This window comes from Chelonia mydas, chromosome 24, assembly GCF_015237465.2.
Source record: "Chelonia mydas isolate rCheMyd1 chromosome 24, rCheMyd1.pri.v2, whole genome shotgun sequence".
NCBI classification, from domain to species: Eukaryota; Metazoa; Chordata; order Testudines; family Cheloniidae; genus Chelonia; species Chelonia mydas.
Window position 1 is genome coordinate 393441 of NC_051264.2, and position 14242 is coordinate 407682.

General features: G+C 59.5%; 2 protein-coding genes across 9 annotated transcripts; one reads left to right on the top strand and one right to left on the bottom strand.

Moving 5' to 3' along the window:
• Positions 1–637: 637 nt before the first annotated feature.
• On the bottom strand, positions 638–4394 carry FDPS (farnesyl diphosphate synthase). 6 transcript variants are annotated; one of them, XM_043535447.1, is made up of 9 exons: positions 4230–4394; positions 3466–3606; positions 3238–3318; positions 2949–3071; positions 2500–2588; positions 2045–2117; positions 1724–1801; positions 1503–1637; positions 638–1125 (listed from the first exon to the last, which is right to left on the bottom strand). In XM_043535447.1, the coding sequence occupies exons 1-9, from the start codon at positions 4350–4352 to the stop codon at positions 925–927; spliced, it is 1044 nt and encodes a 347-aa protein (XP_043391382.1). In that variant the 5' UTR covers positions 4353–4394; the 3' UTR covers positions 638–924. The 6 variants fall into 6 exon arrangements, with proteins under 6 accessions (XP_043391382.1, XP_043391381.1, XP_037739231.1 ...); XM_043535446.1 differs by having other exon boundaries at positions 2500–2618; positions 2871–3071; XM_037883303.1 differs by having other exon boundaries at positions 4044–4367.
• A 1371-nt stretch (positions 4395–5765) lies between these two features.
• Positions 5766–12245, top strand: PKLR (pyruvate kinase L/R). 3 transcript variants are annotated; one of them, XM_027830257.3, is made up of 11 exons: positions 5766–6025; positions 7199–7378; positions 7941–8032; positions 8490–8621; positions 8882–9068; positions 9339–9609; positions 10293–10443; positions 10693–10845; positions 11046–11212; positions 11548–11729; positions 11996–12245. In XM_027830257.3, the coding sequence occupies exons 2-11, from the start codon at positions 7225–7227 to the stop codon at positions 12100–12102; spliced, it is 1596 nt and encodes a 531-aa protein (XP_027686058.1). In that variant the 5' UTR covers positions 5766–6025; positions 7199–7224; the 3' UTR covers positions 12103–12245. The 3 variants fall into 3 exon arrangements, with proteins under 3 accessions (XP_027686058.1, XP_043391346.1, XP_037739572.1); XM_043535411.1 differs by lacking the exon at positions 5766–6025 and adding an exon at positions 6731–6873; XM_037883644.2 differs by lacking the exon at positions 5766–6025 and adding an exon at positions 6750–6836.
• The last annotated feature ends 1997 nt before the right edge of the window (positions 12246–14242 follow it).

Genomic DNA, 14242 nt, shown 5'->3' on the forward strand with positions numbered 1-14242 from the left:
AAGGAAACCAGAGCTTACAACCCACCAGCCTGGGATCTGTCCCTCCACCCTTAGGACCTGCTTTGCTCATTTGTCAGCTTTTACTTGCTGGGAGGCTAGCCTTTGCATGCAGGTGTCTCCCAAGCAGCCTGCTCAGGTGGGATGAGAGCAGATGCTTTGGACAAGCCCTTTACCAAGAGGCTAGATTAGAGACGCTCCCCTTCCCCAGGCCCATCTTGCCAAAGAAACACAAGCGGTGCAGCTAGGTCAGGTTCTATGGCAGTTCCCCATCTCATAGAATATCAGGGTTGGAAGGGACCTCAGGAGACCATCTTGTCCAACCCCCTGCTCAAAGCAGGACCAATCCTCAGTCTTTGCCCCAGATCCCTAAATGGCCCCCTCAAGGATTGAACTCACAACCCTGGGTTTAGCAGGCCAATGCTCAAACCACTGAGCTATCCCTCCCCCCGCCACTGAGCTATCCCTCCCCCCATCATCATCTCTGGGCCAGCTGAGCCCTTTGGGACCAGATCCCACGTCCACCCCAGGCCTGATGGCCAGCAATACTGTTCACAGCAGGTGAGCAGGCAGGTGTGTTGGTGAGAGAGGCAGAGGCTCTCAGGGCAGGGTGTGTCCCCATAATCACACAGGCAGCCGCTACAATAACTTATGTTTATTGATACAAACGCTTTGCATCTCTGCTATCACAGCTGATCTGTCACATGGACAGTGGGCTTCTGTCCTTCACTCCAACATAAGGCAGCAAGGAACCATATCAGGTGCTATATGGGTCGCCATCCCCAATGGAATGCGCACAGGGAAGGCGTCACCTTCCCCTAAGCAGATGAGTTTGCAGAGTCAGCTCCCATGCCAGAAGCTGGGCCTCGTGGAAGGAGGCCTGTCAAAGCCTTTCCTGTCACAGCCCTGAGGAGCCAGCCCACCCTGTCATTTCTGACGCTTGTAGATCTTCTGGGCCAGGCCAAGGAAAATTGCTTTGGGGAGGTGGTTGGCATGTTTCTCAATCAGCTCCTCCAGGCGGCAGTAGCTGATCTCCTCACACTCGTGGTAGGCTGTCCTCATGCCCACAGTTTCATACAGCTCCTTCACCGTGGCCACCTTCTCCGGCTCCTTTTGCCCATAGTTTTCCTGGAAGCCAAGGAACAGGGTCAGACAAGGCCCAGCCTGGAATGGAGCTGCTGGCTGCCACGACCAGCTGCACCAGGAGCCATCACCTCCCCCAGTTTTGGGATCTGCATCCTCCTGTCATAGGGCTCAGCACTTTTATCACTAGACCCCCAACTATGAGCCTAGCAGCTGTCAGGGTCTGATTGGCAGGACTTCTCATGCCCAGTGAGCTTTTCCAGATACACATTAGGGTACAGAACTGTACCCCTTCTCCACCAACAGGTTCACGCTACGGGAACAAAGCTGGAGCCAAGCTGGCAGCTGGTACCTCAGGGTCAGGACTGTTTTCCACCTGTGCCAAGCTCCCTCCCCACCCTCTAACCAGCTGCTGATGTTACCTCCAGGAGCTGCCTCTGCTCTGGCGAGACGCGGTGCAGGCACTCCACCACCAGCCAGCTGCACTTGTTGTCCTGGATGTCAGTGCCAATCTTACCCGTCAGGTTTGGATCCCCAAAGCAGTCAAGAAAGTCATCCTATGGGCAGAGAGCCAGTTACAGGCCTCCTCACTGTAAGCTTCCCAGAGCCCAGGAGCACCCTGGGGCAGGGAGGAGTCTCCTACCTGGATCTGGAAGAACTCTCCCATCTCCAGCAAGATGGCTTTGGCGTTGGCATGCTCCTCCTCGCTGTCAATGCCGGCCTGAGAGATGGGAGGGGCTGAGACACTTGCTGGCATATTCCAGCACCTGCATCTCCCAGCCTGTAATATCCTTCCCCACCACCTTTCTTCCCTACCCCACTGCACCGATCCTCAGACATCAGCTCCCCTCCATCCCAGCCTCCCACCCACACATCCCCACTCCCCCGGTCCGCCGGGCTCACACCCCATGGCCTCTCCATTGCTGCTTGAACCCACGTAACCAGCAGCTGGAGTTACACTCACCATGTACATAGCAGCCGCAACCGGCAGGTAGAAGGAATAGAAGGCCGTCTTGTATTTAACGATTGCCTTGTACCTGCCAGACAGTATCCACACTCACTAACGCTGGCCTCAGGTCAACTTAAGTCCCTGTTTCTGGTCTGCACAGACACTGGGGTCACTTCCTGTGGGAGGGGCCGGGTACAAGTCCTGCTCAACAACAGGGGAATCAAGTGTCCCTTCTCCAGCTGGTTTGGAGTGATAAGTTGCTCCTGCAGGGCTGTCCCCAGAGCCCGATGGGCCTAGCAGAGAGATGAGCACCCCTCTCTGACCACCCCAAAGCTAGACAGAGGTGCCCAACAGAACTTTGAAGTGACAGGACTATTTGAGAGTTAAGGTCACCTCTCAACATACAGTACCCAGGACTCCACTCCTCCCGCACCCGCACTGGGCAGGATTCTTCTGCCCCAGCACCTCACCTCTCCACAGTGAAACGACTAAGATCAACGTGGCCAGGTGGAGCAGAGATGAGGTCCAGTGTCTGTCCCAGCTCGGTCTGGTATGTGGTCTGGGGACAAGAGATGTTATGGACCCAACCCTACATGATAATTTTCACGTTACTCTCTGAGGAGAGACCCAGGAGCCACCTACCCCAGGCAGCACATGGGGAGCCTGAGTGCCTGCCCCCTCACCATCACTGAAGAGAGGGGGCAGGAGCTGCCATCTCACTGTCACTGCCCCGCAGGCACTCCCCTCCAATGCTGCAGGGATGCAGCCCCAGGGCAATGCACAGGAAAGGCAGAGACTTTCCAAGAACAAAGCAGAGAGACTTGAACAAGGTCTGACGTGCCTTTGAGTGCGATGGGGTGGGGGTGACCCAAGGATGGGAGTAGATGGGAAATCTTGGGGGCACAGGGACCAGCCCCACCTCCAGGAAGAGCTCAAGCAGGTGCACGTAGTAGGGCTGCTGCCGGCAGTATTTCTTCAGCAACTGGTAGATACAGGACTCGAGGAGGAAGGAATCATTCACAGCATCCAAACCAATTCCCTCCTGCAACAGAAGAGGGACAGGTTATATCAGCAGGCCCAGCCACCCAGGCACCACTCCCCCCACACTTTCTAGAGACTCCTCAACCTCTCCCCCAATACCCCAGGCATCCCACCCCCATGCCCACCCTCCCCAGTGCCCCCACTCAGACCCGGACAACCTCTATTACCTTCTTATACCAGCAGGGTTGGCCACGTCGGGTGAGTGAGAAGTCCATAATGTCATCAGCCACCAGTAAAAAAGCTTGGAGCTACAATAAAAGGAGTTGTAACATAAACTTGCACAAGGCCCCATTACACGGCTTCTGCATCCCCAAATCCCACCTTGACACTGAAATGCTGCCCCAATAGGAGCATCTTCTTCTCCAGGTAGAGCCCAATTCAGAGCACACACTAACCAGCTCGATGCACCAGCCAACGGTCAAGGCACGTTGGAAGCTTTCTGGGTCCTGCTGCTCTGGCCCCACCAGCTCCCGGAAGGCAGCCAGCACTGTCAGGCCCCGGTTATACTTCCCACCTGGGGTGTTGTATTCCAGAATCTGGAGAGGACACAAGGGGAAAGGAAGCTGTGCAGTCATCCCAGGAGGACCCCATCCCACAGCTCCCTGCCCACGGCTCAGAGAGGTACAAAGCCCGCCTGCATTGTGCGCCCTGTGAGGAGGAGTCTGGCCCTGGTCTCAGGGGGATGATGGCCCTGCCTTAGGGTCACAGCACTGCCATACAATCAACAGCTAGGGACCGATCCCCCTGGAGAGCAAGGGCGAACGGAACATAACCGGCCCAGCGAACCTGCAGGCGGTCTGACACAACAGCTTGGGGGAGGGGCTCTTCATCGCAGCCAGACGTTCACTCTGAAGCCTACAGACGGCAGCTGGAAGTGCCAGCAGCGTCCGCGCGGGCAGAAGCGCCCAGGGCCTACGTGCCCCCCAGGCGCGCCCTGGCCCGCGGACCTCGAGCCCCGCAGCCCCCGCCTCACCTCCTTCAGCCGGGCGACCGCGTCGCCCACCTCGGGGTGCCGGAGCCCCTCCGCGGTGAGGTCCCGGAGCACCTGCGGGAAGAAGCCCACGAAGGCCGCCCTGTCCGCCGCTGCCCCAGCCCCGCTCATCGCGCTGCCTGCAAGACCCGGGTCCAGTGGGCCGCCCCGCCCCAGCCCGGCACCCACCTGCCGCCGCTGGGGGCGGGACCCGCCGGGCCGCGCGGCACGCTGGGGCTTGTGGTTCTCGGCTGTCAGACGCCCGCGGCAGCCGGCGCCGCTCCTCCGTCCACGAACTACAGCTCCCGGCATGCCTCGGGAAGGGAGGGGGGGCCCCGTGGCGGACCCTGGCAGGCGGCAGCGCTCATTGGTCAGCTCCATCGTATGAGGATGGCCTCGGGAACTCTGAGCCAGTAGGAGGGTGAAGGGGCGGAGCTACCCCTTAGTGGGCCTTGTGATTGGAGGAGGCTAGAGGAGGGTTATGGGCGGGAACCTGCAAATGTTAACCCTTTAGATTAGGGTGTGATGGGGAGGGGAGTTGGGGGTGACGGGGAGGGGAAGGGGCAGAGGGGAGGGGGGGTGGATGTGATGGGGAGGGGAAGGGGCTGAGGGGTGGGGAGTTGGGTGTGATGGGGAGGGGGCGGAGGGGAGGGGGTTGGGTGTGATGGGGAGGGGAAGGGGTTGAAGGGAGGGGGTTGGGTGTGATGGGGAGGGGAGTTGGGTGTGATGGGAAGGGGAAGGGGCGGAGGGGAGGGGGTTGGGTGTGATGGGGAGGGGAGGGGAAGGGGCAGAGGGGAGGGGAGTTGGGTGTGATGGGGAGGGGAAGGGGCGGAGGGGAGGGGAGTTGGGTGTGATGGGAAGGGGGCGGAGGGGAGGGGAGTTGGGTGTGATGGGGAGGGGAAGGGGGCGGAGGGGAGGGGAGTTGGGTGTGATGGGGAGGGGAAGGGGCAGAGGGGAGGGGGGTGGGTGTGAAGGGGAGGGGAAGGGGTTGAAGGGAGGGGGTTGGGTGTGATGGGGAAGGGGCGGAGGGGAGGGGAGTTGGGTGTGATGGGGAGGGGAAGGGGGTGGAGGGGAGGGGAGTTGGGTGTGATGGGGAGGGGAAGGGGGTGGAGGGGAGGGGAGTTGGGTGTGATGGGGAGGGGAAGGGGGTGGAGGGGAGGGGAGTTGGGTGTGATGGGGAGGCGAAGGGGGCGGAGGGGAGGGGAGTTGGGTGTGATGGGGAGGGGAAGGGGGTGGAGGGGAGGGGAGTTGGGTGTGATGGGGAGGGGAAGGGAGCGGAGGGGAGGGGATTGGGTCTGATGACTGTAAGGAATTTGACCCTTGAGCGTGGCAGGGGTTGGCAGCCTGTCTATACTAGGACTGAGATTCTGGGCTGCACCTCCAGTAGGCACAGCGGGGGGGGGCGCGGGGGGGGGCTAAGTGTCTGTAAGGGATTCTGGGCTGCTCCAGGAGCTGAAGAGGCTACCAGTGCCAGACTCTTTGGAAGCCCCCATAATCCCTCTCCTCCCCAGGCCTGATTGTCCAAAGGGAGCAGCAGTCACCTGCCTGGACAGGAAGCCAAAGCAAGGGTGTTGTGGCCCTCCCCTGGGAGCAGGAACAGGCAGATGGGAGAATCAGTTGACACCTACCCAGAGAGGAAATTGGGCTCTTAGGACACATACCAGCATTGGGGGGGAGGGGGGAAGAGATGCGTGGTTCATGGGGCAGGGATTGAGGCTGGGAGTTGCTATAACTGGGACCCCCCCAGCATTGGGCTGAGCCAATAAATTGGGTTTGGGTTAACCGTTCAGGAAGAGGATGCCCCCAGCTGCTTTGGATGCGGGTGGGACAGCGCCTGGGCCAGGGAGCAGCAGGGAGGGGTTGAGAATGGGTGGCTCAAAAGGGGCTGGCAGAGAGTAAGGAAACATCTGCCACTTCCTCATTTTTCACTTGGGCGTCGCCACAGAGCCGCTGGGAAGGAAACGCAGCAGCAAAACCTGAGCGAGGTGGGTGCCCCAATTGCGGTGCAGGCAGGTCCCCCCTCCTGTGCAGACTTGCCAGGGGGCGGGGGGAGCACAGACTGCAGCCCCTATCCTGGCAAGGGCCCTCACCCTTGCCTCTCTCCTCCTGGGGACGGACCTTGGAGCTGGGGCCTGACTCTCCCACAGTACAACTCCACTGGCTTCCCCTGGCCTATTCCTAGTCACCCCAGGCCTACCCCTCCTTCTCTAGGGTGGGGGGCATGTCTATGGGATCCAAGGAGTATCTGTGATGTCCTAGTGCCACAGGAGCATTAGTAATAACAGTGTCTGAGATAGAAATGCCAGGCCTTTCCTGTCACCCCATGGCTAAGGACTGGCCCTGGGCCCTTCGTATTATCCCAGCTGGGGCAGACTCCCAAGTTCCCACTGAGACTGGAATGGGTGCGGTCTTTCTGTCCACACAGACTCCGGCTCTGCATCTTTCTGTCCTTGTGGGGCCGCAGGTGGGGCGGATGGTGCGGGTGCCCAATGACAAATTTGAGGGGTTGGGTGGGAGTATCTGGTACCCACAGCTCAGGCCCCAGGGTCTGGATATTGTTATCAGGCTGACAGCAGCTCAAGCCCCTGTTCTATAGGGGTGTGCAGCTTGGGTGGCATCCCAGGTGGTGCCGCCATCTCCTGGGACTGGGTAATGGCCTCTCCTGTGCTGTCAGTCAGCTGCAGGGTCAGCCTGGGTCTGGTGAGTCTTTAACTAGTTTATGTGACCTCTGAGCTGGGAGTGTCCGTCCCAGGGACACATGTGACTGAAGGCTTGGAGCCAGAAGCTGGTGGGCAGGTGAGTCCCTGGGGATTCTGGATCCACACCATGGAAGGTGAGTCTGGGCCCTGCTCAGCAGCTCCTTCATTGAGTCCTGGGAAGCGATCATCTAGGGGCTCCAGATGGCCAGGCCGGTGGGTCTCTGTAGTGTGAGTTCTAGCACTCAGGGAGCAGCAATGCTGTGAACACTCTGGTCATGAGGCACAGCAGTGATCACAGGACACTTGGCAGGCGCCTTGATAAGGCTGTGCCACTTCCTGCCTGCCTCACCTGCGTGGGAGAGACCCAGGCAAGCAACCTGACCCAGTGCCTGGGTTGAGGGCCCTTGGGAGAGCGCCACTGGCAGGGTCCTAACACAGGAGTTGTCCCTGTGTCAGCAGGTGCTGAGTTGAGGCTGCTGGACAACATGGCCCAGCTCACCCAGGAGCTCAGCACGGCCTTTTTCCAGAGGCACCAGCTGACTGCTGCCATGGCTGACACCTTCCTGGAGCATCTCTGTTTGCTGGACATAGACTCTGAGCCCATCACGACCCGCAACACCGGCATCATCTGCACCATAGGTACCCACCCTCTCCCCCACATGGACTGCTGCAGCTAAACCTTGGGAGGACTCACAGCTGCAGCTAATGACCAGCAGGGGTGCTGGCTCCCCTAAGGCAGTGTTTCTCAACCTTTTTGATACCAGGGACCAGCTTGCTGCCTTCTTAAACTGTGTTAGGAGATGTCAGGGACCGGCATCAGTCCGCGGGCCAGTCATTGAGAACCACTGCTCTAAGGGACACTGGGTTTGGATAAGAGTTTGAGGGACCCATCTAGGGTGAGTGAGAGCAGGGTGACCAGACAGCAAGTGTGAAAAATTGGGACAGGGGTAGAGGGTAATAGGAGCCTATATAAGAAAAAGACCCAAAAATTGGGACTGTCCCTATAAAATCAGGGCATCTGGTCACCCTAAGTGAGGGGCACAGGTGAGCTCCTGGGGCATAAAAACAAAATGTGAGACACCTGCTGGGGAGGGGAGTCCATGAGGTGGGTTGGGAGGCACCTGCAGGGTGGGAGGGGAATGGATTGGGGGGGAGGCACCTGCCCATCAGCAGTACTCACCGGAGCCCCATGCTGTTAAAGGTCCTGCCTCCCGTTCTGTGGAGATGCTGAGGGAGATGATTAAGGCTGGAATGAACATCGCACGCCTGAACTTCTCGCATGGCTCACATGAGGTACGGGGGGAGGCACACGCCGAGCATCGCATCACACCAGGAACCACCAGTCTCTCAGGATGGTGGTGGGATCTTGGTAGTGCACAGTTAGGGAATATCCTGCACACTGGAGACAGCTGGGGAGCAATCCTGCCCTGTGATTGGCTTCCAGTCCTGTCTGGTGAGGCTGGAACGAGGAAGATTCCTCATTCTGGGTTCCTGGGGGAAGAAGCTGGGATGGGAAATTATTCCTGCAGACTTGGAGGCAGACCCAGGATGGGGCCCACCCTGGGGTTAGAGTCCCAGAGGCAGAGCACAGAGACCCTGGGGAAAGGGGAGGGGCGGGGCAGGGTCCCAGGATGGGTAAGGATAGTGGTGAAGGTGCAGAGACCCCAGGGTGGGGCAGGGTCCCTGGGGTCAAGGCACAGGGCCTTTGGATGGACTCTGCCCTGCAGATCCAGCCCTTCTTCTCCAACAGTATCATGCTGGATCCATTGAAAACATCCGGGAGGCAACTGAGAGCTTTGCCTCCAACCCCCTTTTCTACCGCCCTGTGGCCATCGCCCTGGACACCAAGGGGCCAGAAATCCGTACGGGGCTGGTGAAAGCGGTGAGTATGGCAAGATCAGCAGCAAAACGGGGTGCGGGGGTCTGCCCAGCTCTGCTGCAGAAAGTGTCATTGGAGGGGTCAGGCAGCTGGGCATGGGGGCAGTGGGTGCTGGGGGTGGGGGAGCATTGTCAGAAGGCTTGGGAAGGTGACTGTGAGGGGCTGGTGCATCGTGGACTGGGCTGCGGTGAGCAGAGCTGGTCTAGCTGGATCAGGGAAGGCCAGGCTGTGATGGAGCCCCAATCCCATCCGTGCTGCTGCAGGGCGAGAACATGGAGGTGGAGCTAGTGAAGGGCTCCCGGGTGACAGTCACCACTGATGATGCCTTCAAGGAGTGCTGCGACCAGGCCACCATCTGGGTGGATTACAAGAACCTCCCCAACGTCGTCAAGGTCGGTGGGAAGATCTTTGTAGATGATGGGCTCATCTCCCTGCTGGTCAAGGAAATCAGTACGTCCCCCCACACTCTGTGGGGCTCTGCACTCGCTCCCAGCCCACGCTCCTGGAGTGTCTGTACTGCTCCTTGTTGCCCCCGCATGTCTGTGCTGCCCCCCCCCCCCGGCCTAAGTCACCTGTCCCCTTTCCATGTGATTCCCTCACCCCTGCCCCTTCTGTGCCCCCTGTTGCCCCCTGGAGCTTCCATGCTGGCCCCTCTGTGCCTCATGCTACTCCCTTGGGCAGGGTGTCTCAGCCTGACCCTGCCGCTCTCTCTCTGGCCAGGTGCTGACAGCTGCATAACGGAGGTGGAAAATGGGGGGATGCTATGCAGCCGTAAGGGGGTCAACCTGCCAGGGGCAGAGGTTGACCTCCCAGCTGTGTCTGAGCGGGACATCCGTGACCTGCACTTCGGGCTGCAGCATGGTGTGGACATGATCTTTGCCTCCTTCATCCGCAAAGCCGCGGATGTGGCCGCCATCCGGGACGTGCTGGGCGAGCGTGGCCGCGCTATCAAGATCATCAGCAAGATCGAGAACCACGAGGGTGTCAGAAAGTAACCGTCTCGTCTACCCTTCTGCCCCACCGAGTACTCACCCTCCCGTCCATTTGTTCCTATGTCCCACTGAGCACCCTGGCCACCCCATGTCCATCTCCCAGTCCTGCTGCATCCATCTGTTCCTGTGCCCCAATGAGCACCCACCCCCACTGTGTCCATCTTGTCTGTCTGTCCCAGATGTCCATCTCTGCCCTGCATCCATCTGTCCCTCCGCTCCACCAAGCACCTGCCCCCTCATGTCCATCTCTGCCCTGTGTCCGTCTGCCCCTCTGCCCCACCGATCACCCTCAGCTACACACTGCACTGAGTGATCTGCCCCTTTGTCTGTGTATCTCTACATCCCCAGTACCTGGTGTCCATCTGCCCCCGCCCTCCCCCCCACACACAGGTGAATTGCACCAGCTGGGTGCAGTCCCAGGAATCGGGCAGTCCGGAACACTGCCCTGTCTGTCCACCTGTAAAATCGGCCATGGGAAAAAGAAACTCCTACTTGTGACCTCCTCTTGCCCAGAGCTCCCGACTCTCCTTCCTGCACACTAACCGCTAGACTCACTGCTTCTGTTAACACTCTCTGCAGCAGTGCAGTACTTTCTGTGAGCTGGCTGGGGTGGCGGACACCAGGGCCGGGTATCTTCTGGGCCCTGCCCATAGTGCTTAGCCTGGCTCTGTCCTGGCTGTAGGTTCGATGAGATCCTGGAAGCCAGTGATGGGATCATGGTGGCTCGTGGGGACCTGGGCATCGAAATCCCAGCAGAGAAAGTCTTCCTGGCTCAGAAGATGATGATTGGCCGCTGCAACCGTGCCGGGAAGCCTGTGATCTGTGCTACGCAGGTTAGCCCAGTCTCCTGAGCAGTAGGAGCCGACATGGACAGACCCAACTCTGCTGTGCCCAGCTGGGGACTCCAGATTCTGCCCCGCCAGGTCTGGGGGACTAGGCAAAACCCCCAACCCCTATATTTGTGTGGGAGCCCTGGACACTGGGAATGCTGGGTGAAGTGCTGGTCTGGCGCTAGCGATGAGGATTAGGCCTCATCATCATGTGAAACATGTCCCTGATGTCTCCCTCCCTTTCCCCCACAGATGCTGGAGAGCATGATCAAGAAGCCCCGTCCCACCCGGGCAGAGAGCAGCGACGTGGCCAATGCTGTGCTGGATGGAGCTGACTGCATCATGTTGTCAGGAGAGACGGCCAAGGGGGCCTACCCTGTGGAAGCTGTGCGCATGCAGCATGTGGTGCGTACCCTAGAGAGATGTGAGAGCACTTCAGCCTGGCCTCTCCCAGCAGGAGGCGCTATAGGGAGTGGGATGGAAGTGTGGCTTTGGAGGGAGCTCCCAGCTCTTGGCCCAGTCTCCCCTAGCAGGGCATACTGTAGGGGGGGTCGGGTGTATTGGCTGTAGTGAGATCATTCACCAGCTGCTTGGTCTCTCTGCAGATCGCCAGGGAGGCTGAGGCTGCCATCTATAACCAGCAGCTGTTTGAGGAGTTGCGCAAGGTCACTCCTCTGAGCCAGGACCCCACCGAGGTGACAGCCATTGGGGCCGTGGAGGCATCCTTCAAGTGCTGCGCTGCGGCCATCATTGTGCTGACCACTTCGGGCAGGTAAGAGGTGAAGGGCTGGTTCTCCTGGGATTGGGGCTGTGCTCTTGGAGAGAGCGTGGAGCCAGGCTCCTGTGTGGAGGCTGTACCTTTGAGGGTGCCCAGGGGAGGGGGCAGCACAGAGGAGGAGACTAGTTGGTTGGAACCTTCCCCTTGGAACAATGTGTATCACTAACTCCTGGCCTGTTTAGCACCCTTTCTGCAGGGAGCTCGCAGCGCTTCCAGATCTCACAGACCTGAATGGAGACAGGGCTATCCTGCATACCAGGCTGAATCCAGGGAGCGAATATGTGGATTGAGGCTGTTTTACTCCTCTTAACCTCCCGCCTTTCTCACAGGTCTGCACAGCTGCTCTCCCACTACCGGCCTCGTGCCCTCATCATCGCCTTGACACGGAATGAGCAGGTGGCACGCCAGGTGCACCTGTGCCGGGGCGTCTTCCCTGTGCTTTATCGGGGGGTACAGCAGAAGGTGTGGGCAGATGATGTGGATCGCAGAGTGCAGTTCAGCATAGAGATGGGTAAATGTGACCCTCCCCACAACACCTGCCTAACCCAGCCAGCTCCCCTCTACCCCATGCCCAGCACGACCTTTCCCCCAGTGCCCAGTCCCAACTACTCCACCCAGCCCCCAGCAATTCCCGTCACGCCATCTGTCTGGCCCAGCCAGCTTCCCATCCCCCTGCTGCTCCATGGGGACCCCCAAGGCCACCTTGCCCCCGCTGCTCCTGCCTGACCTTTCCCCAGCCTGCTCTCCCCTCACTCACCAGCTCCTTCTCCTCCCCAGGGAGGGTGCATGGATTCCTCTGCTCCAATGATGTCGTCATTATCGTGACAGGCTGGAGACCTGGTGCCGGCTACACCAACATCATGCGGGTGGTGAAGGTATCGTGAGGAGCTGCTGGGAGAGAGGGGCTGGGGCAGATGCTTCCATCTCCCACACTGGAAGCTCCCTGCTCCTGCCTCTTCACTCTATGCTTTGGCCCTGCCTGTACCACACAGCTTCCAGGCTTCAGCCAGTAAACCTTCCCACCCAGGACTGCTTCCCTGGCATTACTGAACCAGCCCCCCAGGGGCTCTGTGGATACATCACCAGCATCACCAGAGGGACCGCCCCAGACCCAGAGGGAAATGAGGGAGGAAGGTCCTAGACTCCAGAACACAAACTCCCCTCACCTATGTCCTCCCAGCTAGGATTCTGCCACTGCCCAGGGAGGCCCAACCAGGAGCTGTTGTGGCTCCTGGACCCCTTGGCATGGGGTGGAAAGGTGGCAGCTGGGGTGAGGATGACAAACACAAAGGCATGGGAGTGGGTAGGGTGTTGGCACTGGGGACATTGGGGCTGGGGATGGAAGCATGAGGCAGGGACAACTAGAACTCAGTCACACACTGGCATGGTGGGTGGATGGCACCCTCGGAGGGGTCAGCACAGCAGTATGAGCATGGGCAGGGGAAGGGGCATGCCCATCCTGTGCTTCACCAGCTGAGGAGCTCCTGCCCCAGGGTGGGAGTCGCCCTGGGCTGACACCTCAAGCCTACGTCACCCTGGCTCTGATTCTGGGAAAGTTATCAGAACTAGCTCCTTCCTCCCACACCTGCTGGAAGAAGCCTGTCCCAGCAGCTGTGTCAGGCTGTGGAGCATTGGTGCTGCCAGGGCCCTGCAGCATGTTCAGGCATCTGCCCCTGGGGGCTTCCCATGTGGCCAGGATCCTGCTGGGATGTGGGGAGGGGGCTAATGCTGGGGCACGGCCAGAGGAGGTAGACACTCCCCTGGCTCTGCTTCTGAGCAGCCAGAAACCTGCTCTTTCCCCAGGAAGTCCCTCTGCTGCAGGTTCCCCAGGGACAGCTCTAGCTTGTGTGATGGGGGCAGGGCTGGTGCTGGAAGTTTTCCCCTCCCTGGGATCAGGGAGCAGCTGGGCTGGTGCTGTAGCACCCCCCCCCCCCCGGGTCACTCACCCCATGCGTTTCTGCTCGTGCCCATGTGCTGATTGGCAGTCTCCCTGTTATCTACCTTGATCCCTTGATCTGCAACTAAACTCATTTTAATCAATCTCTGCCCAGCTCCCTGTAATCCCTTTCACCAGCTGCTGCTGCTCCCAGAGGCACTGGGCCCCTAAAGTTAAATCCCACCAATCCCACTTCTCCGTGGCCATAGCAGTGCTGGAGGCTAATGGCCATGGAAGGCTCCTGGCTTCCAAGGGACAAGCTGATGGGACAGAGTTCCTACTAATCGCTGCAAACCCAGCCTCCTTGAGGCTGCATCTAACACACCCCAGGGCCAGGCTCTGTGGGAGAGCACTGCAGGAGGGGGAGCTGGGCTGCTCGCTCTTCTGGGCTACAGGGGTTTGGGCCATGCTGGACTGTGCCACTCTCTTCTCTGGACTGGGGCAGACAGGGCCTGCCCCTGGAGCTGCTCTCCCTTCACAGCCACTGGGCAGTCCAGGGGCTGTGATTAGCCTGAGCTCTGCTCTGTGGTGCCTGACCCTGTCACCCAGGCAGATGGAACTGGGGAACTGGTGAGTAAGTCTGAGCTCTCCCAGCATCCGGGCCATATGGGCAGAAATGACATTTCTGAGCAAATGCTCTTTTCCCTTCCTCCGGCCTCAGTGCATGCAAGAGAACAGCCTAGACAGAGCCCTGCTCTGCTGAGCCCTAGGGACCTGCACCCACAAAGCCAATCTGTGCAGGGGGGGCCAGTGTAATTTCCCACCTTTTTATGAGGCCCAAAGGGTTAACTGTGATGTGGTTACTCATAGTCATCTCCTGGGGGAAGCCCCCTCTGGAAGGAGCAAAGCCAGGAGAGCAGCCCTGCCCCAGCCCCAGGGGCCAGGCTAGGTAGGACCTGTTCCAATTTCTATACAATGGCCCAGCCCCGGGGCTCCCAGCAGGTGCTCCCTGCACTCCCTCTTTCCTTGGGCTCATGAATGAGGGAGCAGAAGAGCCCTGGTGCAAGGTGCATGGGTGAGCTTCATGCCCGTGAGAGCCAGGGCTCTAAGGGGCACAGGCCTCACATGCGCCTTGCTCCAGAGGGATT